Genomic DNA, 24,351 nt, shown 5'->3' on the forward strand with positions numbered 1-24,351 from the left:
GGCCCCAGACGAGCTAAGGTACAGATCCATACTTTCCATGGGTTAGCAGGGCAGGTTCCCCCTCCAAAATCGTCCGGGGGCCATCATCGGATCATCAATCACATCAACTGGATCCATTGGATCTACCTCGAGTGCCTACCTACCTCCCCAAATAGTGCTGTTGCTGCCATTCTCACGTCACGCCTGACTTTTACTTCGCTTGCCTCTCTTGTCCTCTTCCCCTCTCTCCTCCTCCTCCAACTCTATCCTAGGTAATCTTTTGGCTTCAGACAAAAGAGGGATACAGGTTACTACAGACTTTTGTATTGTTTCAGAACCTAGTGTACTCCGTACTTACACTAAGGATACACTGCAGTGCCTTACCTTGCGTACTCTGTCTGCACTAACGCACAGCATCCTTGCTAGACCCAAGCGAGCTTTCTCTTCCTTCTTGTTTGACTTGGACTTGGACCCCTCGCCTCGACTCGCGAGACTCGACGACCGCGCCTCTTCAGATCGATCGCAATATTACGACTTCTCTGGAACCTTCATCCATGGGTTGCTGACCGACATTCTCAACTTGTTGTAGCTGACTTGGACGATCTGCGCCGAGGCTCGTCTAGCAGCTGGTCAACTTCTGTCCTACGTCGCCATGGCTGCTCAAGGTGCTGCAGAGCATGTTTATGCTACGGTTCGTCCCCTCCGTGTCTGATCTCACCGGCATTGCCTTTCTAACTTGCGAATAGCTTCTTCTAAGCGATTCCTATCTTCCTGGTTCGTCAATTGGCTCCGTAGCTCTCTGTGACCTCGACTAATTCTTCCTTAGGCGCACTCGTTCTCGCTCACTCTCTTCGCGATGCAGGAGCCAGTCGCAAGCTAGCAGTGTTGGTCACACTCGATACCGTGTCCGCTGACTCCATTACGCAGCTTAAGGTAAGCCCTCCCGAGTATCTGCCCGTCCTCGAGCCAGCCAATGCTGATGCAATTGCTCCAGAGGGTCTACGACTATATCTTTCCTGTGCCGCGCATTCGCAATGACCACCCGGCCAATCTGTACCTAATGAACCGTGGCGACCTGCATTCAGCGTTTACCAAGATCAATCTATGGAAACTCACACAGTTTTCCAAGATTGTCTACATCGACGCTGATGTGGTAGCATATCGAGCTCCTGACGAGCTTTTCGACACTCCCCATCCCTTCGCAGCTGCCCCCGACATTGGCTGGCCAGATCTGTTCAACACTGGTGTCATGGTTTTGGAACCCAATATGGGCGACTACTACGCTATGGTTGCCATGGCTGAGAGAGGAATTTCCTTTGATGGCGCCGACCAAGGCCTCATCAACATGCATTTTGGTCAACGGTATCATCGATTGAGCTTCACTTACAACGTCACACCATCTGCGCACTACCAATACGTTCCGGCGTATCGACACTTCCAATCAAGTATTAATATGGTGCATTTCATCGGATCCAACAAGCCATGGTTCACTGGCCGAGACGCCCCTTCTGGCAACAACCCCTTCAGTGAGATGACAGGACGATGGTGGGCAGTCTACGATAGGCATTACCGACATCAAGTAAGCTCAATATTTCTGCAGACAGATGTTGTGTGTCTGACTCATTATCATAGGAATCTTCTTCCGACAATGCCTCTTCAACTCCTCAGTATGTCCAATATTTCACAAAAGGAGAATGGCACCCTCAGCCAGTCCATGCGCAGTCATCTACCAGTGAACACCACAGCTCCGTTTCAGCTGAGGGCAGGCATCATTCAGCTTCAGGTCACGCACACCATGCATCTCAGGAGGATCAAGGCTCAGGACATCATCACTCAGAAGGATCTGGGCAGCATGAAGGATCGCAGCATGATGGCGGATATCGTGATGGGTCAGGTTCTGGCTCGGCTCATAAAGATCACCATCCTGTTCCTCCTGGTCGTCAGCCAGTCTCAGCTCCTGGGCATCACCATGAACAGCATCACGGACAGCACGCTTCTGAACATCAGCACCATCACCACGAAGAACCAAAGAACGAGCCACCCCCGATTACAATGCATGATTGGGATGCTCAGAGGTAGGCCTATCATCGTTGGAAATGCTGTGCTTGATTGAACATGAGACACTGACTTTGCCAGACATCCCCCTCCCGCTGACTCGAAACCCGAGGCTATGAACTTTCCTTCCACTCATTACGAAATGTCACGCGATACGGCCCCTTTCATTCCGCCTGAACGATACCCAAGTCCTCCAAAGAACATGTGGTATGAAGTGCCAAAGGAGAGGCCGGCTCCAAAATCAAAGCCAGCTCCGGAGATCTTTCCGTGGGAACACAACCGACCTCGCCCAACCAGATCATTCATTGGGGAACCAGAACCACCGGCGCCTGAACCAGAGCCTACACCTGGGGAGTCCAGCTCAGACCCTAGCACAGGGTCTACAACACAGCTTTCAGTGACAACTGAAGGTCTTACAGAGTCTTCTGAGGTGACAGCATCGGGATCTGGGGCGAAGAACGAGTCGAATAGATCTACTCCAATAGTGCAGATTACCCCATCAGACCCTTGGACGTCATACACACGCACAAACGCCTGGGATGAGGTGCCTGAGATCGAGCGGTACGTTGATCGTCTTCATGGTGGTCATCGACGTGGTAAGAGTTCGACCTCTACGATAGGGCGTGTGAAGAGCCCATCAACTGGTGCATGGAGAGACGATCGGAGCAAGTTTAAGAACCGCGGCCTGAAACTCACCGATTTCCCGAGCGCTACAGAACGCCCCAGCTTGCCGGTCACACCGGCCCCAATTCATCGGCACTCGTTCTGGGCGGGAGACGACGGGGAACACGAGGACGAGGCAGCAAAGAAGCTTCCTGAGGCTGAAGGCGTGCCTACGCAGTCTGACTGGGTATGTGTGCATGGGAGACGTTGGAGACCGACAGACTGTCTGTGCGAGGTGACTGACTTGGTGCTACATCACCAGGATCCGCTAGCACAGCTCCAGAAGCTTGCTAAGCAGCAATCGGATGCGTTGTTAAAGAAGCTCGGTGGCGAAGGAGACGAGGGTCAAGAAGGTGGAGCGGGTCGAGAGATTCCAACACGTTCATTACCCTTTGGTTCGGGTGATGCCAAGTCACCTACCTACGTCGCGCAGTCTGCTGCAGGCGTGCTCAGCCCACAGCCGGTGAAAGGCGAAAGGTCGGCGGGCATCTTGCGTGACATGAGTAGTGGCCGTCTCGAACCTGAATCGCTGTCGCAATCGACTACGATTCCCGAGCCGAGCTATACCGGGCCTGGCGCTGCCTAGGAGAAGGATGAAGATATACCGCAATATGAGACACCCCTGCCACCTAAGGAGGAGGAGCTAGATGCTCTTAACGCATAGCAGGTCATCTGGGCACCAGCTAAGTCCATTGAACAAGGGAAGGTTCCCGAAGGTTTTATGGTCTCCCACTACCACAAATGAGGATAGGGAAGAATCAAGAAGGAATGATTAATGCATTACCGTCTCATGGCTTTGAGCGGACATGGTAATAGATACAGGTACGACGAGGGGCATTTGGGTATGTGCGGCATGGACACGGGTCAGCTTTTTCTTTGTTTGTCATTGTTATTTTTGGTTCCCTTGTGCCGTCTCGTAAATAAGCTTCGAGGATTCCTTGTCAACGGCAGAGGAAGAGAGAGGGGGAGGAGGATGTATTTTTGTTGAAATATGGACACTGTGGCAGCGCCTTTACGGTGTCGTTAAAGAGTAGGACTTACCTCTGAATCGTCTTTGGATTCATCCATATGCTCTTTGGTCTGTTACATTCTTGCATTTCTCATTGCGTTCGTGTTTTGTTGCTACGTTTATGTTTGCTCGCTTTTGGTTCACCGATGCTCTGCGCCGATTCATCAGCGTGCCTTGACTGGTCTCATTAATCATGGAAAGGTGTTTTCTGGTCTACTCATACTTATATAGTTGCAGATTGCTTTGGGTAGCTTGCATACCCAGCTTCAGATGTACAATACTGGCTTCAACAAACTTATATTTCGGGGTGAAGCTTCTCTGTCATACATGCATGCCATTGAGGCGAACAAATAGTACATAACTCCTGTGAACTCCATGCCGCTAGCAATCGGGAAATTTAAATGCAGTCTTGGTCTTCACTAGACCAACAGAGATGGGTGTAAGAAATGATAGATGCATAAAATGCCTATTGGTACCCAAGGCACAACTAGTCCTTAACATTTTCCTCATCCTCAACCTCCTCGACAGTTACGGCTCTCGCCTTGCCCTTCTCCTTCGAGTCGATTTCAGACGCCTCGTCTTCATCACTATGGGATGGCGGAGTGCCTTGTGGTGTATGTTCAGCTGTTGGACTTGGCTGAGACGTAGCCTCAACAGGGCCAGTTTGGTTTGAGCTTCCTTCAGCCTGAGGCTCATTCTGCGTGACAGGGTCAGCATGATCCAGGCGAGATCCGTTACCAAACAGTTGAGCCGAACCGCCCCAATTGGGCATGCGAGGGCTAGGCGCAACAACATGGGGTGGTTCAACCGCCCGTGTGAACTGTGGTGTAAGTTGAGGGGGGCGCTGTTCAGTCGGAGTCGAAGAGGGGTTCTCAGCCGGTTGAGCTTCCTGGGTGCGGCTACCAATTGGCGAGGGTTGTCTCACAGTAGACGTTGTCTGAGGTACATTAATGTTATCTGCCACAGTCGCCTGAGGGCCAACCTGGGGCGAAGGTTGCGTCGAGGCTTGGCCGCCATCGAGACGCTGTAGAGGAAGCAGAGACCAGCCAGGAGGGATGACAACACCTTCTGGGAGCTCAGCACTGCCAGCGGGGATAGGTACGGCGTTAAGAGGAGCACCATGGCGAGCCATAAGGGGGCTAGGCTGTCGCGGAGGTATGCCTGGGAATTGGGGGAAACCTGGAGGCATAGACATCTGGGGCGTCATAGGGAATTGCTGAGGAATTATAGGTTGGGGAAGAGGTACCACAGTAGGAGGTATGGCCTGTGTCTGTATATTTGGTTGTTGTTCTGGATGTTGTTGTCTCTGTCTGAGGCGGTATAGCTCTGCCTGGAGAAGATGGATGGTTTGTAATTCTTGATGCGCAAGCTGTAACGACTGCATCTCGCGTTGGATCAGCTGGTCTGCTTGACTGATCAAGTTTCCAACATTCTGTAAGTTATCTCCAGTGGGAAGGGGAGTCGCAGGAGCAGTCTGCCCAGCAACAATAGGGGTGCCAGCGCCCGGTGTAGGGGGAACCAGCCCTTGAGGGTTGGGAGCAGCTGGTGGCACGCCAAATTGCTGCGCAAGTTCTCTGACTTGTTGTCCGTTGGCGCCAAATCCCACTCGAAGAGGGCCAATGTTGAAGATACGAGGACCAGCTGGCCTCTGTTCAAGTTGTGCTCCTCCGTTCGGTTGCCCCTGAGCAGGAGCATCTCCTGGGTTTGCTGCTGGTTGGTTCGCTGGACGCCTACCTCCAAGCTCAATTCGAAGACCAGCAGCCCGGTTCTGACCTGCACGAGGAGCTGTCTCGCCAAGGGTAACAGGGCTTCGACAAGTAGGACAAACCTGCTGTCGCTCGAGCCAGCTCTTGAGGCAACCGAGATGCAAAATGTGTCCGCAAGGTAACTTCTTGGGTCGTATTCTATCCATTGCGCCTGGGTTGTTCTCTGGATCCCAGGGTCGCATTTCCTCACGGCAGATAATGCAGGTGTCCTCGCGTTCGAGCTCTTCCTGAGTTGCATCGGGATAACGATTCATCTCTTGAATGGCTTTTCGATATCGCAACAAGGCACCCAGACGCTTAATGAAATCCCGGGCTGTCATAAAAAGATCCCTCATAATATGAATGGGCAGTCCGTAGAAAGCCAGAAGCATGAAGAAGAACACGATGTAGATACCGAGTTTAACCAAGTCTATCAATGTCAGTAATGCCCCTCCAAGCTTTTTTTTTGCTTTCAACATACCTGTGATCAGGTCCAGCCAGAGTACAAACTCTCCCTTTGCAGACCACCCTGGTACTTCAATATCCATTTCATCGATGTCGTCCTCGCTTGGCAGTGGCTCGTCCGAAACTTCCTCGCCAGCGGCGGCCGCTATTTCACGCCGTCGAATGATAGCCTCACGTTCTTGTCTGACCTCTTGTCTCCTTTCGGCCAGTCGCTTACGTTTCTGCGCTTCCTGGATATTTTGTTCTGTCAACGACAGCGCATACCGGGCTGCCGTGCGCCATGAACTGGTGGCCAAGACTGCAAACTCGAAGAGAAACATGACCATCATGTTGGGTCGTGCTTGTTGAATAACAGTATTGATCGTGTATCGGAGGATGTAGATATCGTAGATGAAGCTTAGCGTGAGCGACACACTGAGTCGCATATGGAACAAGCGAGGGTTCGCAGGCGGTTGCTGCTCGAGGACCTCAACTCTCCCATCACCAATCCATCCCCACACCTTGCCTGTCACCAGAGCTGCAAACATAACCAGAAACCAGGCTCCTATTTCTTCGCGGAAAATGGTCATTGCTAGACATGTCTCTGTGATCGCAAACCAGGCACGCTCGGTTAGTTGCTCGACTTCGACGGCGCGGAGAGGGCCAAAGAACATCCGTGTAAGACCGTAAACGAAGCTGCTATAGACAAGGAAGGAAAAGTTGACCAAGACCTGGATATGATGAGTTCAGCATTCTGCATGCAATAAACCCCAGTGCGTGGATCGCGCGGGATAACGTACCAACAAACAAAAGTTGCTCTGAGCGAGATATACCATTGCCGAGTAAAAGTTAGCCCTCTGATAGAAGGCCGAGAGGACAACACCACCCGCGAGGGCCGTCGAGGCCTGTGAGGCAAAAGGTCAGCATTGGTCCAGAGTGATCAGCTATAGCTCCATATAGCTTCCCCAAGCTCTCCCACCACAGCAATACTTACCCCAGCATACCAGCCAAGTCGCATCTTGGGCATGGGAGTTGAACGAAGGGTAATAATTGGGTACTTGTTAAAATTTTTAATAAAAAAAGTAACCAATCACTCCTCTATCCCCATGGTTGAGTTGGATTCGGATATGTGACTTTTGGTGAATGTGCTGTAATTACTTCGCTGTATCAAAGAACAGCCGACGACTTGATGCCACGTTAAGCAGAGCGACACACGAGCGATGACGCATGGGCCGACATGTGCACGTGATTCTGCTCTGACGTGAGGTAAAGCCGATATTTCCCCGTGTACATCCGTAGACCAGGTAGTCATTGGTTACCGTTATTGATAATAGCAGAGGCACTAATGGCTGATCAAAAGTGGCTACCCTAAAGCTAGACGAGTTCTCAGCTTAGTGAGACTGATGTTGGTTAAATATTGCGATAGAGTCAATCAAGACATGTGAATGCGCTTGTCGTTATTGTAGGCCCATCCCTAGATATTGCAAACCGTAATGACAGCAATGAAGCCCATTCTTACGCCTGCATTGCTCGCAGCGATTCGAAAGCAACCAGATCTACCACGTAATACATGGTACTTCATCACTGCTACCACTCTATCAGCCCTCAATAGGCCAGACGAGCTGCCAGAGGTCTTCAAGAATGCCATAGGGGAGGGCTTGGGCACTATTGGGAACGATGTTCCGAGCCGGGACGATCAGTTACGCATCTCTAGACGTCTCAGAGAAGCCCTCTTGAAAGCTTCTGCCGTCGGTGGCATGCCCAAGGTTGGCAGGCCACGAGTATGATGAACTCACTTCGACGCTAACACTTTCGGATAGTCGATTAATGCTCTGATTTCCCTCAAGTCTGCAACCCCTGAAGACCTACTGGACGAACCAGGAATGGGTACATCTCTCAGGCATAGGGACATACACGATACTGCACCAGCACAAGTGCTCGAGCGAGGACGAGCCTTCTTCGAAGCCATATATGGCAAGATTTCCAGACGGATAATGGGCCAACTAGACCGGTCAGGAGCACCAGACTTGGGCTTGCTGGCGAGGTTGACATATGGGTATGTCCTCAGCAACACTGATGTGCTTACACCAGCCGAAACTTCATTCGTACTCATTGCTAGTCTCATCCCCCAAGATGTAAGTGTGTTTCTGGAGCAGCCACGGCGCTGCACTACAGCCATATGTAATGCTGATGCCAAACTTGAAAGGTGAACCCTCAACTGAAGGGACATTTGCGGGGTGCACTCAATGGAGGTGCCAGTATAGATGAAGTGAGAGCCGTGAGAGATGTAGTTATTAAGATTTGCGAAGCTTCAGGAATGAAGAAACTAGAAGAGGATGCCATTGGGGGATGGGGTTGGAGAAGTGAAGTTGCGAATGTATAGAGGATACTTTGATCTCGGGGCTTTGAGACTACCCTAAACTATCTATATAGGCCGCCTGCCAGCGCAATAGGAGATCACAACTACCTACCTTGGGTACCACACATACTGGTAATTTCCAAGGTATGTTAGAATTCTAGTCATGTACTATTGCAAGGGATAGTGTTGCCTGAGAGTGATCAACATGTCCTTCAAAACGCGTCGCCGAGTTGTGAAGATCGTGATGATCGCCAACTACGAATAGATTGGAGATCTCATTGTGAGTGATAGACAGAGCCTCATTCTCTATTGTCCGAAAGAGGCTGTTTACACGACTCGAAAAACTCCGCGACTCATTGTTTCATGTCCAAACGGCGCCTAGTCTCCCCAGCGGCCGGCCCCCGTTTCTCTTTGGCGAGCTCAAGATGGAAGACGGAAGCCATTCCGCGTTTAGGCGAGGCCGCGCCCGGAGCCAGTAGCCAAGTCCCAAGTCCGCTGTCACGCGCCAAAGCAAGGGTCGCAACCCGCCCCTAAAGATTGGCTCAAGGCACGGCACCTAAGCTACCTAGGTTGGGAGCCAGGTAGCCAGGGCCTAGGGTCCAACAGAGCCCCCTAAGAACAAGGCCTGGGCGTCTGTATCCGTAGGCCGGAGGGGTCGGGCAGTGGACAGTCCAAAGTCAATTAATTCAATGCCGCTCTCAACTGTATGTATGTATGGATGTAATCGAGGCCACCCAAGACCTAATTCGGGTACGCCACGGTTTACTGATCTGTTACTGCTCGACTCTGGTTCGTCGAAGCTTGACAAACACACTAAAACCAAAGGTCCAAAGGAGCTTCCCGTCCAGAAAGAGCTTGTATGTACTCCGTACAGCAAAGGTAATGAATACAGTCGAGATACTGTGAGGTTTGCCTTACGGTAGTTCGCCATCGAGTCTGGACTTGCACTTATCAACGGCGTCTAGTGAATACCTAGGTAGGTACACTAGTACAGTAGGTACAATGAGTGTTGCTCGCCACGTCACAGTGATTCGAATGGCTCAGATAAGGTGATCTAAGTTAAATCAGACTTCAATAAACCCCGCGTACAGTATGACCCTAGTTAGACGCTCGCTCTCCGAACCCATTCTCGAGGTCATGTTGACTTGACCTGGTAGCACTCTCGATGGATACTCGTCTCATTGATACAAGCGAGAGCCTGTTAGCCAAACTCTCCGTCAACCGCGCATTGTATGGACTATTAAGGAAAAGAGCACGAGGCTCCATAACCAATGTCGATCTGGTGGTGCGGAAATCTCCTGATGGGTTTAGTGATCAGAGTGGTATTTTACTTTCTGGTAAGGCAAAATAGACGGAACTGACCCGTTCCCCATCTTCGCGAGACAACATCCCAAAGGAGCCTCACCCATGTCTATCAGATCAGAACAAGGCTCCCCTTGCGTCATGCCGATGGTAGGCAGACTCAGTCAGTTACTGCAGGATGTCTGGGTGAGAAAGCCTAGCCGTGGGGTTCACAATGGCCGTATCGGTATCGGGACTCGGTAGATAGTTGACAATGGCAATGACAACTATCAATCGCTCATCAGTGCAGTGTAACTGCAGCTGCTCTTGATATGGGATCGCTCTGGATGCAGCATCCACACCCTCCCTCCTTTGAGAAAGACCTCGACCGACATTGGGGTAGCACAAGGCGAATTTGGTGATCTGGCAAGCAAAAAAGGCAACCGGAACACCCACGAGTCTGGGAACGAGGCGTGCGATTCGACCGGGGAGAATATGGGTGGCACCATTCACCTAGTTACCTTAGGGTTGCAGGAAAGGCTAGGATAGACTTGAGCGTAGTAAGGATACAGTACGGTACATACAGACAGACAGACAGAAGGACAGTGCAGTTCAGATACAGAATTAGAATGTCGACCTGCAGCAATAATCTCGGATGCATGACAGTCCGAAGTAGGTAGTCACACGCATCCATACATATTGGTTTGTCCTGTTGTCTTGGTTTTCTGGCCCGTCTAACCATGACAAGCTCCAGGATCAGAGTAACATCATGATGAATTACATCGGACTACGTATGTATGTATGCAGGAATACATTGCAGATGTATTGTATTGCCTTCTGAGCACTCCCGAAAAGCGTCGGCGTCGGGACTCTCGACGAGAGGGCCAGGTTCAAGGGCAAGGCGGGACAGGGCAAAGCAGGGTTTATTAACGAGCTCTCTCTCTCTCGTTCTTGTTTCCCTCCCCCCCTCTTTTCCCCCCTGCCAGTTTCAATCACGACTCCCACACGTGGCCCAAGATCCTCGAGGGGCAAAGGCGAGGGCGAGGGCATCTCAAGCCTGGTCCTGTCCAATATTGACAGGGGGGCGGCTCACAAGCGGCAAGGCGCGCATCAATCCATCGTGTCGGGTCACTCACTTTTGCATTTTATCGATGTGACGATGTGAAACCACGGGAATATTGACTTTGATCGATCCGCACGCCTCTTTGACTTTATGATGTGCGAACCTACCTACTACCGTAGTCAATGCTCAGAGACCGCAGGGTCTTCCCGCGCTACACTAGCCATTTCAGACGGGATCTGTTCTCGCCAAAATAGTCTGCACGTCACATTGAGATTGGGTTCTCAACATCTCAGCCAATGCCCCGCGCACTGGGATCCAGCACCTTAACAGGTCTCTGCTATACCCCAGGATCAAGCTGTATGTCTCGTGGCGCCTATAAGATGTGCGTCTTATTAATTGTGCTTTGACGACAACTGAACTTGAATCAACAACATGAACCTAACACCACCGATTTCAACATGATACGTTGTGCAACAGCAAAATGATGGAGAGTTCGTGGCCTCGTACTGTAGTTTCGTACATCTTCCAGTAACCAAATAGCCGGGTCATTGATTCACAAGGCCCCATCATGAGCACTTTAGCTTCAATAACTCAGTCCGACAGTCTGGATGTGGCTGAATGGCGTCCAGGCCGCTGGCACCAAGTGCCGTCCCTAACTAAAGTCTAGACTGCGAATAATGGCAAAGGTAGAGTGACATCGATTCTCACCTGCATCAATTAACTCAATTTCAAAATTCTGATATTATGACCACCATCCCAGAGAAGCAGTGTCTCTAACGAATCTGGACCGCGATATGCCCTCAATATCGAGCGACAGCGGCGGTTCAACGTCAGTAGGTACATGCCTGTGTACCTTGATCCATGTAAAAAACTGCCGTTGTTTCTTTCATTCTTCTCCTTGTTCTAGGCCACTGTGATCGCGTTATTTACCGGTCGTTAGTCTGTGTGTTAGACTGGTGGCGCTCGCGTAAGGCTACCACAGTTGGAAGTTTGGAACCAAACCGCCTCCGCGTCCTCGCTTTTACAAGGCTGTTCCTTGGAGAGATTAATGCCTAGACCACTACTAGTTTACCAGCGAAGGAGAACAAGTTCAAGCGCTTCAACCTCTACCGGTATCTCTGAGTGTTTCATGCAACGGACACTACTGGTCTCCTGGTATGTAGGCCTCCACACGGGCCATGCAGGACGGTGGAGTTTGTTTGCGTTGTCAGTGTCTTGAGGACGCCTTTCTGCGCCGGAAAACGATCCCCTCGCCGAGTGACGGGCAATCGAGCTCGGTGGGGTTATCCCATTGCCTATACAACCCCAAGGAGGGGATTCTGTTGGGAGATGAGATGCAGGATGAGATTGGAGCGCCAGGAGACAATGATAGCCAACCGGTTTCGACAGCAACTAAACGCGGAAGCATTACGGTGGTATCTACTGGTGACCCTGAAGATCGTCCATCGCATACTGAAGGTCTAGGATGTCTTTCATGATATGATACGGTCCGACAGTGAAGTGGATATGTATGTGATACCGTGGAGCGAGGCCCATTAGACGCCAGGACGATCCAGTATAACGATACGGTGATTGTAGGTGATCGACAAAGCCTATCCTTGATTTCTGGCGTTCAATATGTGAGACAATAGACGGCATAACGGCAGCCTTGACCCAAAAGCTATGGCTATCTTGTCCAGTTTGACAGCTCTCGGACTGCTGAATGTTCCCGAGGACAAGCCTTGATTAGTGTCAATGCCTCGATAGGACCCAATTGCTCAGACATTTCTTTGTACAACATTGCTGTTCCTTGCGGATGGTTGGTGCGAGTCCTAATACAGTACTTCGTAAACATGGGCATACTGAGGGACAAGGTAGCTGAGCAAGGCTACTTAGAGGTATGAATTAGAAGACAGGAGCCGGGATTGAAGCGACGCCAAGACTCGGTTCAAGAACGCGAGCAATACGACATATCGATGATGCTATAAAATTGCTAGAATTGGCGAGGGGAGGGTGCTGCGCGGGAGAATGGTGATCTGAATTCGAACTGGGTCACTCGTGTAAGCACATGTTGATTCACCCAAAGATCAATCACACAATCTGTAGCGGGATAGGTGGGCTTCCAGGTAAAAACTCCGAGTTACCAAAGGAAGTAATAGCCAAAGATCAATGTTCCGAAGGATGGTGAACTTGAGAGTCTTGGTGGTGTCTGTCTTGCTTGTCCAGGGGGCCGTTCTCTGACTGAGCCAGGCCAGGCCAGGGTCATGTTTGGTCATGATGCAAGCAATCAGGTGCAGAGACTTGGCCCTCAATTCCGAATGGAGGACACCGTGACGAACCCAGTCCCCAAAAGAGGACACAGCGGAGCGTACATACATACATACAGTAGGCGGCGCACGGAAATGGCGGCGGCGGGAGAGTCAGATTGGGCGGTTCATTCGCATCGCGCATCGGTGAAGCCGAGAGAGCTTGGCAACTCTATCGACTTGACAGGGGTTGTGATAACCAATCAGAAACTCTTCAAGAGACAGGGTCAACGAACGGTCAGAAACTCAGAGTCTCAGAGACAGCTTGCCTGCTTGCTTGGGGCGGCCGACCGCTGGAATGTGAGCCGGGTGCCCATGTGGACACCACCGCAGTGCAGTTTGAACCAAACAGCGACAGCGCGGGTGCCGAGGTCTTTGATCCGTGGAGCATGTCTCTCCATTCATGATGTTTTGCTTTTTCTTGTCGACTTTCCAAGCACTGCTTCGCATTTCATTCGAGCAGCACCCTGAGAAGACGCCTGCATTGCTTCCACTCGCTTCATCTGACACAGCATCTTTGTTTTAGGAAGAATACCCGTTTCTGCTTCAGCTGAGGAATGCACATTGACTGTGTCGAGTAGACTGTCCGAGAGGCACGGCATGTCAGAAAACCATTGTGTATCCAATGATCAGTAGTAGAGCCTCGTCAACGACGACACATGATTGATGAAAAGACAACTCTCAAACCTTCGCCAATATTAAGGTGGGTGGTAACAAGCGGCATCGCCATTGGATCCCAGCCATTGTAGCGGTGATGACGGTGATGCTACAGTGAATGTCCAATATCCATGGTTTCGAGAGACACAGCACAGGCAGACAGAACCATTCAGAGATAACTTGCAGATGCATTCGCGCTCGTTACCAATCTGGGCACCCATTGGATGGTCAAAGGGTGGGTTAGAGAGCAGCTTGGCATCGAATCCAATGACAGGCCATGAGACGCTTGGTCTGGCCGTCGGTCTGAGTCTTGAGGTTACAGGGGGTGAATCACTCAGTTAAGCAAGGAGAGTTCCGTTCCATCTCTGACGCAGATCACACGAGGTACGTACCGTGGACACTTGGGTTACCGGTGCTCAGCCCTACGCGCCAGCCTGATCCCAGAGACTGGAGGAACTCGGCTTTTAGTGCTGCGACCTTTTATTATTAGCGTCATCAACCATCTCATCAGCCACACCCTCCTGTAGCGTTAAGCGGGGCTTCCCGTCGATGAGGAACACACCCCACTAAGGCACCTACCTACCTATGATCCTGGGCTACCATCCAGTGGAGGTGGATGTCCATATGAATGAACCGCGGTGAAGGCTGTGTCTTGCAAAGCATACATACATTGCTTGATAGAAGCCATTGAGAACCAAATGCTGCCATTATTCAAGATTAGAAACCTCTCTGATTGGCTATGTTTTGTCAATGCATCAATTCGTACCTACCTACCTAGGTATGCAGTACAACAAGGCGAGCTCGGGGTAGTGGTTGGTGACTTGGTGTCCTCGCTATTCGGTCGGTGCATAGACGTTGTGACGAACCAAGCCGGAATCTCGGGTTTGGCCCCGTGCTCTCTCTCATCAAAGGTTAATATTCTCCTTTTTTAACTGCCGGCATTCGAAATGGCGCCACTCGTACCGTTCAGAACGGAAGCTGTGGTCTCAGGCGGCCTAGAACCTCAGTGTATGTATTAATTGAATGACAACCAACCCTGAATGCCACGAAACGGAATTGATATTGCGAGGGCCCAGGGGGAAGCATCAAGACAGTGAGATGTGGCTTACCTCCAAAATGTGTGGTCAACGCCAAGGCGGATCTCTGCTGTTTGATGCCCAGGGTCTTCTCCACCTGCAACACAAGCCCTCAAGCCTCAAGCAGGGGTCAGGAGGTGGGAGGTTGCCCTGACTGAACGGGAATAGCCGCTGCATGGGAAGCTTGGGATTGGCTGTGGGAATAGCGAGTGTCGGCTACGTAAGCAAATGGAGACTGCGGAAAAGCCGCTCACTGCGGAATTCGCGCCTATCCATCGACGGGAGTGGTCGCAGACTGTTCTGTTCTGTTCTGTTCAACCCTTGAAACACATGCCTTGAGCGGCACGACTCAGACAGCCGAAGCCGTGCGGCAAGGTCCCTAGTCAGAATCTGAGATATCTTTCTGATGCCAGACAGAATGCAATGGAGCGGCCGCCCGATGCACGGTCGTAAGACGGGGGAGAAGATGAGATTCAGGGTCCTCATCCGCAAGCAGACACATCAGAGCGAAACGGCTAATTTGTGGCTGGCTGGGACCAACTGTCGAGTAGCCACAGGGAGGTTGTCGTTGTAGCGTTTGATACTGTCGTCGTCTTATGTACTCCTGTGCAACTCATGCAGCCTGCGATGCAATGCGATGGATGGTTACTTTCGTATATCACCACTGTCAGCAATGCGATGCATGTTGAAGGCGGTCTATTGATGGCAAGTCGAGAATGACGACTTGGCTTCGGTCATCAAGACAAAAGAAGCTACAGCCAGCAACATCATGTAAGGGCAGAGACTCGATAGGGCTGAGTACTCAATACCCCAGTGCCACGTCGAGATGGCTGTGTGCATACATACATACGGATACAATTGCACCCATTTTAATGTACGGTGCCGGGCTGTACAAGGTTCGTGCACATATGTACATACATACATAAACCGCGCTGTGCATAACCGATACCGTAAACGTCCAGTGGGTAGCTGGCCCTATTGGTTCGCTGTACGTGGTGGTGAAGGCTCCCCCCAGTAGGGTCTCATTCGGGAACCCCTCGCCTGCATCTGCATGCTGTTGGGGGTGAGGGTGAGGATGAGGATGAAGATGCTTGGAGTGCCAGATTGCTGGAGTAGGTACATACATAAAACCATCGAGTTAATTCGGCCATGACCGATGCAGGCTGACGCTGACCCAGGGATGAATACCCAGTCAGCCACTGAACCGGACAGTGGGAATTGATTGATGATTAGGAGATCTCAAGCAGTCAATCTCATCGAAACTCGTCAAGACAGACAAAGCAAAAAATGATACATGGTGGGATTGGATGCGATAAGAGAGAGGACCCGCTGCATCGGATCCCATGTTTCTTTTTCGTGGTCCACTTCTGAACCCCTGCTCATGTTTATCGACATCTTCCCCTTCTCCGGTACGTACCTATCAACAAGATGTTCAGAAAATGCTACTGTATGGTAGTATTGTTGATGATCAGTCCAGTCAGTGATGCCCAATTATGTCTTTCTTTGCTTTTGTTACCTCAGAGATCTAGCGGTGAACGTACTGAGTATTCTTGCTTATTTGTCGCGCCAATATCACCTCTGTTATGCATATACATTGGTACATACACATATGTAAGCGTTCCAGTATGCTGGAACAGCCCGAAGCAAGGGTTGATGATGAGCTAGTGTCAGAGTTGTACGGAAAGGATGGATGACAACGTGTGCGTGTTACTCCGGAGAGTAATCAATCAAATTTCATGTCAACTATGTATTATCTTTCATTGATGCTATGTAGCAGGCCTGAGATGATAGGACATGCCTTACTTACTTGGTAGTTAATGCATTGCGAGGGTCTGTATTTAGGCAGCACCGCGAAAGAGACCTCCTGGAATCCGGATCAGAGCTGCCTTGCAGACCAAAGATGGATCGCGGAGAAAGAGTTGCCTACTTGAGAAGGTCAAGTGCTCATCCATATGCCGTACCCGGTGTCTCGTGTATCTCGTTTTCACCAGGATCCAATGCTAGGTAGGGTATGACGTTGACGAGCATTGGGCCAGTCATAAGGATCTTCACCGGAACTCGATCAATCGATGTGCCATGCAACTGCATCCCTGGTAAGCAGTTTACCCAGTAATGAAAGCTCTAGCTGCAATGGTTTTGCTGCCTTGAGAAGAATGCCTAGCCTAGACCCGAAAAGGTTTCACAGGTGCAAGTTCGCTTTCAGACTCGATGGCATCATATGCAGTTACTAGAATTCATTACGATAGTTCTTTGGCTTTCTACGTAGTATACAGCACACCCCAGAATCGTGGTTGAAATGCTTTATATCGCGTCAAAATGTCCAGTAGCGGATGCGTTGCACAGCCCATCCCGCTTCTTTTTTTAAACCCCCACCATCCACAAACAACTTGACAAGAGCTTGTCGCTTGTCAAGGGGTTGCTGATACACAGCATCCAATAACAAGTGCATATCCGTCGATGATGGCTTAGCAGCCCTCTACACAACTCCGCAACGCTAAGCCAGTTGCGTCTCCGAGAACCAACTTGAACCCATCACTGCCGCCACCAACAAACGCAGGAACTCTGCACAACATGCGGTACTGTACAGGACCTCTGAGGAAACAAAGCTTGAAATGATATCCCTTCTAGAGGCGTCTTCTACCGTTTTACGTCGCCCGGACATGGCGTTCGGATGAAAGGGAGGACTCAGACCTTGACCGGTTCAAGCCCCGGCGCCACCAGGGACTACTTGTACATTTTCCTCTGGATCAGAGTTTGGCTTGCAAGAATGTCCGCCTGGGAGACTGAGAAGTCTATAGTTCCAACATACGATTCCTGCTATTTATTGCTAAGGTTATTTGAGACAAGGTTTGCTAAGCCCTACGAATGAATGATGGATGCCTGCCTCAAGACCTGTAGGCTTGCTGAAGGTACACATCATATTGGATGCATCTGGCACCCAAGACATAGCCATCATCGCAACACCTTTTTCGTACCTATCCTGATCAATAAAGACATGTACGAGTAGTGGAACGCCAAGTTGTCTGACTGGCAACCGCTTTGCATTGATGTAGTACGTATCGTAAGCCGGACCAGACATTACATGGCGTTCCTGGAGATGCAGGTCTAATTAACTTGATCTTGGGTATTTTCTTTGATCATTTCCCTCGTGGATACCTCACTCTCCTCGACTCCACCTAGAACAATTGATCGAATTAGAAGTTTGTCTGCTAGTGAATTAGATTCCGCCATAATTTCCTATGCTTTTGATCGTGTCCAGTTGAGTTGCATGTAAACATTCCGATGCCTGTCTCATTGCGCGCCATGTTGAGCCGACGCCATGTGGAGATGATATCCATTGTCAACGTGGTGCTAGGCGTTTGTTTTGTTCCGCGAGGCTTCTGAAGTTCATCTTAGTCTATGGTCTATGCTACGTATGTATGTACGATGGTTAAATGGAGACGATATTGCCTCAGACTGGCTAGGTTGTAACATTCTGTCATAACTAATGGAGATCTGTAAGCGCAGGGACATTGACAGGCATGCTCGAATGAGTAACTCTTGACAGCAGTGATCTTCCGGGTCGGCAAAGACTTGAAGACACGAGTGACCAGTTTGGGATTAGCCAAGCAAGATATGCTTGAATCCAATGCTTTGACCAACCTGGCCCTGACTGACTGACTGAATGATGCTGGTACGCCTTCCCCGGAAGATGCAACGCAACGTGCGAGTCGATGGGGCCATAGACAAGGGCGCAGCGATCACGTCGGGAAACGTTTTAGGTGAGGGTGAGGGTGAGGGAGAGACAGCAGACAGGGGGATACCTACAGTACAGTACAGTACTACGTTCAAGGGTCCCAGATTTGGGAAGACGGGCGAGGCCGGACTGCGCCCCCAGGCCTCGGGGCCGATTGAGACATCAAGCAACCGAGGAGAATGATTGGTCCCAGAAACTGAGTGATTGCTTGATTCACAGCACAATTCTGTGAGAGGCACAGCCCTCTGTTCATAGGGCAGGGCAGGGCAGGGCAGCACTATTTGATGCATCGTTGGGTTACATCTGGGTTGGTTGTGCATTGGTTTATCGATAAAAATATCTGCCATTTCTTTGCACCAGCGCCGTTCGGGCAAAGCCTCTTTTTCGAACCACCACGTTCTAGCAGACGGTTTCAATGTCTCGCGGCCCCAGATATTTGCAGACGCGGGCGGGTAGTGTTGCTGGACTTACCCTGAAGATGCTTAGAATACTGCGTGTGTAAGTTCATTGAGGCAACGGAGGAATGCTGCGCATGTGATGTGATGTGCCGTGAAGTCTACTAATGCCTAGTTTCAAAGAGCTTGGAGCTTAGAGCTTACTATACTTTATTACTTTACCGACAATATAACCAATCGCCTTCTTGTTTGGTCAATTGCCGATATGCTGTGGTATTGATACAGTACCTAGCAATTAAGTAAAAAGCAAGCACTAACTCCCTCGAAGCAATATCACCCACCAACTTTGGGATACTCTGCGAAGAGAGACACATAATTGCAAGTGAGAAGACTGCAAATAATTTTACCCAACATCCTGGAACCTTACCTTCACCTACGGGCTCATCCATGTCAGATCAGACTCATCGAGGATCAGGAGGACATCATTGGGCGCGATGTGATGAAGGGAGGGATGGAGGGGATGATGATTAGGATATGATGAAGACGAGGAGGGGGCTCTACGCAGTACGTACAGTAAAGTTGCGGCAAATGGTGCTGGCTGGGCACCTAACTACATACTGACTGTAGGTTTGGTAGGCTTGAGGCAGATCCGCGCGAACCATGGACGGGAAGATTGACGATGGTTGCCGCACGGGGTCTAAGTTCATAGGTAAACTCTGCCTTGCCTTGCCTGCTATGCTGCATCTGCATCTGCATCTGGCATTGAGTTTAGACTTCCGCAACTCTCGTTCAATAGCTTCATTTAGCTACCTACCTATCAAACTGCCGTCGCAATTGGCTGACCACGAATAGCAACCTGGTGACATCCAGCCCGTATGTATCAACATGCTATGGATTACTTGATATTCCGAGGGGAAGCGGTACGGTACGGCACTGGCTAGATACCTACCTACCTTACTTACCTCACAGTCTAGGTAGGTAGGTAGGTACAGAGGGTTGTGACGTGGGACAGCCTTGGGAGACCCCTGAAGATGGGAAAGGCGACCATGGACCCATCAACTGCGGTCGCCGGAGTGTCCTTGAGACTGGAGATGTGAGGTGTGGGTTGGTAGTACGTACCGGGGGCTACATCCTTCAAGTACCAGGACTTGAAGCAGAGCCCCCCTGCCTGAGAGATTCCTCTGTCAACTCTTGGAATCGCCCCGTCACACTGCCAAATATCAACCCTGTCCATCTAGGAGGCCTTCTTCTTTGTACTGCTACACGCGACGTAAGTTCCTTTTATTGACGTCTTCGTAGATCAATTTGTTTCTCACGCACACGCCTCGGTCGGGTCTTTGGTTCACCCCTTGTTTCCGTACCAAAACGTTACTCTGCTCTGTAACCTCCGCCTTTTGGACCTCAAGAACAGACAAAGCCGCAACTCTAGGTGACTATTGAGGGCGGTGATACATGGCGGACCATTTTCTTCGAGGAGAGATTCTTCCCCGTATCTCGCAGTGAGAAATGGCGGGAGGCGTGTCGCTCGCCTCAATCATTGTCTTTGCTCCCCTCAATGATAATGATCCTCCCGAAATCCAGGGCCCCCAAGACATGGATGCAACATGTCTTTGAATATCAGAGCCTGGAATTGTCTACACAGTCCAGGACTGTATTGTACAGTACATTCATACATATATCGACCGTACTCTACTGCAGGCACATTTCAGTTGAGTAACTCAATGAATGAATGAATGAATCAAATGTGCCGTCTCTCTTGTGTCCCTGGTCCTTACACTCTGAGGCAGGCTGGCGCTATTTGGCGCTGCATGGCGCTGGGCCGCTGGCGTGCCTCTGTCTCTGTTTCTGTCTCTGCCATTTTATGGAGTTGGACTTGCTTTTTCCTTCTCACCTTTTGTTTTAGACCTCCCCACTGCTGTGCTTGCTTGCTTGATGTGATGTGCTGTGCTGTGCTGTCCGTCATGTACACACACACCCTCCTCGTCTTTTTTGGGCCTGGTCGACTGGGCTTGGGCTGGAGCTGGCTGGCTGGAGATGGGGTGGTGGGCTCACCCTCCCCCCCTGGTTCCCTCCCCTGGACTGGCTTCAATTGCTGGGCCCTACTTCGTAGAGGCTTGAGGTTAGAGAGAGCTAGGCCCTACCAATGTACCGGCCGATGTATCGTACATGGCTTCCACCTCTGGGACACTCTCTACCCCAGCAGCCTCCTCTCAACTTGTCTGTCAACTGGAGAGAGCCGATCCATCGCGGACGGGGCCCAAATGCAGGTGCAGTGGTGCCTTGACTATATCTACGTTGGCAGCCCCCAACCCTCTCGCTGGGTCTTGCAAGAGCTTGCTACTCGACAACGACAACCTTAAAGGGTCAATCTATCACGACAGTGTTTCTTTCAAAGACCATTGTCTCTCCTTTCCAAGACGACAAGACAGTATATCAACTGGTCTTTGAATACTTCGACCTACAGTGCCCCTACCACCATCCACCGAGCACTAACATTACCCTCATCTCCAGCTTCATCTTCACCACGAACACTTTGAGACAACTCTTCTCAAACACATTTTGGTGAACTGGGCATTCTTGATTAGACCCTGGCAACACTCCTTCTTCTCGAAACACAGAAAAGTTCATCAACAGCACACGAGTTCCAGGAAATCGACCAGAAGAAGATTGCTTGCCGTGTCTAAACCCACATCCACCAGAAACATCTCAGACCCTCGAGACTTCGACTCACCTCAAGCCTCACTCCGTTTTCTGGAATGCGAAGTGCAGGTAAGCTTCTCCGGGCTACGTCCACTCATTCTTTGTCTCGACATTGAGAAAAGTCCCCGCTTCTGCCACTCTTCGCCCTTGACTTGGAGCTCTGAACCTGACATTGTGGGTTGCGATTATAGATAAAGGTGATTGCAAACCGAGCTTGAGTTATAACTACTTCAAGCCCGCCCTCACCTTGACCACCAAAACTCCCATCTTCACCTTACCGACATTCAAAACCCTGTCTTCCGCCCTTCTCCCACAGACATCATGACAGCCTTGACAGAACCATCATTCGCCATGTTCCCTCACCACTCCGACGCCGAGGACTTTGCCCGATATACGGACTCCAACGTCATCTTCACTTCGGGACCCATGGACGTGAGCATCCCTGCCGATGCCTTTGGCTTCCAACAGCAGAGCGGCAATCAAGATGTATTTGCTTCATCCATGGGATTTGTCGAGCCCTCATTATACGCCGAGGCCCCCAACTACATGCTCAACAGCCGCGCATCACCCAGCATGTACACAGATGAATCTTCGGACATGAGACTCCCTTCATCAAGCCTTTCCACAGCCTCGGCAGCGTCAACAACGTCTTCGGCAATTGGATCTCCCCAATCAAACCATGGCCAAATGGGTGCAATGCCCGAGTGGGCTCCCCAAGGCCTCGGGCTCCAGCCTGCAATTGTGGGCAGTGACTACATCGGATCCGATTTTGCGTCGTTTCCTAGCTCCGGAATGGAAGAGCTCAGCTTTGATTTCCCGGCAGCAAAGGCTTTTGTTGGTAAGTTCAGAGCTATTTCTTACTCGCTTCGAGTTCGGCGATCCCTTTCCCCCTGCCTCGCAAGGGCATTGGCAGAGAGATAGACCCAGTCTGAGGCCTCTTCCCCACCACCAGATGCTTAGTGCCTCTGAACCCCTGCTCGGTTCGTTGCTTTGAATATGACAAAACGATGTGTCGGATTGCGCCTGTCTCTACCAGGTCGTCGGCTCTCTTGGCTCATTGAGTTCAGCTTGAGCCGAGTTGAAGATGGCCGATCATCATCTTGTCCTCCTCTCTGCTTCCTCTTAGAGTTTATCCCTTGCAACCACGTCCCACTTCCCATCACACGTTCATGTCTGTCTGTCTGTCTCTTTTAAACAACGATTTAGCCCGTGGGCTCTTCCGTTGTCAACTGAGACATTACACACGACGTTAACCCAATCGGCGCTTGATGTCACCTCTCCGCTGTCAAACGATTGGCGATCTTGCTTGCTTTTCATCGGCAGTGGCCAGCTGGAAACCCATCTTGGGCCTAGCTCAGCTGACTTGACGTTGCAATCTCTATCATCCGCGTCCATCCCCAACTCCACCACTCTCCGTTCCGTTCCTGAGCAGCCAGCACTCAACTGCCTGTTCTGTCTCTGTAGTAGATCGCTAACCAGGTTTCTCTATCATGACAGACCCATCTCTGATTCATCCAGAGCTTACTCGCCCTCCCATGGGTATCCCTCCCTATGACAATCACTTCCAGCAAACCAATGCCAATCCCAATCACACATATCCCACTTCTCCTTCTGCCTCTTCCTCTTCGCCTCAACCTCACATGATGAGGACCAATAGCTCTTCACCTTTTCTCCAAACCACAAACTTTCAATCCACTTTTCCCAGCAGCCCTTACGGTGCACCAATGGATAATCACAGTCAAACTCAGAACCATAACCATATCCGTGCCCCAAGCGTCACCCAGTTCGTTCCACCTACACCAGGCGAGTATAGCAGCGACGAGTCCAAGGAGAAGCAGAGATGCACCTATCCCGACTGCGGCAAGACCTTCAAGGACCTCAAGGCTCACATGCTCACTCACCAGACTGAGCGGCCTGAGAAGTGCCCCATTCAGACCTGCGAGTACCACACAAAGGGCTTTGCTCGCAAGTATGACAAGAACCGTCACACCCTCACACACTACAAGGGCACAATGGTCTGCGGCTTCTGCCCAGGCTCCGGCTCGGCTGCGGAGAAGTCCTTCAACCGTGCCGACGTCTTCAAGCGCCACTTGACTGCAGTTCATGGTGTCGAGCAGACTCCACCCAACAGCCGAAAGAAGTCTTCTGCAGGTGCCAACTCGAACAAGAAGCTGACTGGCTATGCTTCTGATGCTACTGGCAAGTGTAGCACTTGCTCACAGACCTTCTCCAATGCCCAGGACTTCTACGAGCATCTTGACGACTGTGTGTTGCGCATTGTTCAGCAAGAGGACCCTGCCGAGGCCATCAACGCCAAGCGCCTTGCTGAGGTTGAGAACGATAAGGATGTTCACCAGACTCTAGAGAAGAACAACCTACCCACTACCACGGACACGGCCATGGCAAACCACGGCGATGAAGATGCCGACAGTGGTGACGACGATGATGATAGCTCTCCCCGAAGCAACTCCTCCCCTGCCACGAGAAAGAAGGGCAACCCAGCCAATGGTGTCCAGAAATCTCGCGGTGTCACTCACTCCCGTGGTGGTGTTCCCCTGGGAACCAAGACTCGCAGCCGCAAGAACCGCCGCGACTACCCATCGTCTTGGGGCTTTGATAAGGGCCAGATGACCATGAAGAAGCGTGTTATGGCCGTCTTTGATGGTCCTCGTCGTCTTGCCAAGGATGACATGATGCTCTCCACCGATCATGAGGTCCGTATCAAGCTATCTGATGGCAAGTCTTATGTCACCGACCTCGACGTTCAAACTCTTAAGCGAGCCGCTGGCTTCCACGGCGCCACTGATGAAGAGAAGGGTCCTTGGATCTCCGATGACCCTACCGCTGAGCAGCTCAAGGAGATGCAGCAAATGCTCACTACCAACACCACCACCACCACCACCA

At 50.9% G+C, this 24,351-nt stretch overlaps 4 protein-coding genes across 4 annotated transcripts; 3 read left to right on the plus strand and 1 right to left on the minus strand.

The window, feature by feature from the left end:
• Positions 1-631: 631 nt before the first annotated feature.
• On the plus strand, positions 632-3,283 carry FTJAE_11724 (glycogenin-2 beta; the record flags this gene model as incomplete). Its single annotated transcript, XM_037344697.1, has 8 exons — positions 632-670; positions 726-753; positions 806-912; positions 974-1,558; positions 1,612-1,646; positions 1,702-2,054; positions 2,100-2,884; positions 2,960-3,283. The coding sequence occupies 8 exons, from the start codon at positions 632-634 to the stop codon at positions 3,281-3,283; spliced, it is 2,256 nt and encodes a 751-aa protein (XP_037201257.1).
• A 910-nt stretch (positions 3,284-4,193) lies between these two features.
• On the minus strand, positions 4,194-6,913 carry FTJAE_11725 (e3 ubiquitin ligase synoviolin; the record flags this gene model as incomplete). The annotated part of the gene is made up of 4 exons (XM_037344698.1): positions 4,194-5,881; positions 5,933-6,626; positions 6,696-6,800; positions 6,890-6,913. 4 exons carry the CDS (start codon positions 6,911-6,913, stop codon positions 4,194-4,196), a joined length of 2,511 nt encoding a protein of 836 aa, XP_037201258.1.
• Positions 6,914-7,397: 484 nt separating this feature from the next.
• On the plus strand, positions 7,398-8,278 carry FTJAE_11726 (uncharacterized protein; the record flags this gene model as incomplete). Its single annotated transcript, XM_037344699.1, has 3 exons — positions 7,398-7,676; positions 7,716-8,030; positions 8,102-8,278. 3 exons carry the CDS (start codon positions 7,398-7,400, stop codon positions 8,276-8,278), a joined length of 771 nt encoding a protein of 256 aa, XP_037201259.1.
• A 13,490-nt stretch (positions 8,279-21,768) lies between these two features.
• FTJAE_11727 (zinc finger protein) lies at positions 21,769-24,351 on the plus strand (the record flags this gene model as incomplete). Its single annotated transcript, XM_037344700.1, has 2 exons — positions 21,769-22,285; positions 22,966-24,351. Coding segments are annotated over 2 exons (1,903 nt in total), but the record flags the coding sequence as incomplete, so codon positions are not given.

Source organism: Fusarium tjaetaba (genome assembly GCF_013396195.1).
Source record: "Fusarium tjaetaba strain NRRL 66243 chromosome Unknown NRRL66243_c0000299, whole genome shotgun sequence".
Classification (NCBI taxonomy): Eukaryota; Fungi; Ascomycota; class Sordariomycetes; order Hypocreales; family Nectriaceae; genus Fusarium; species Fusarium tjaetaba.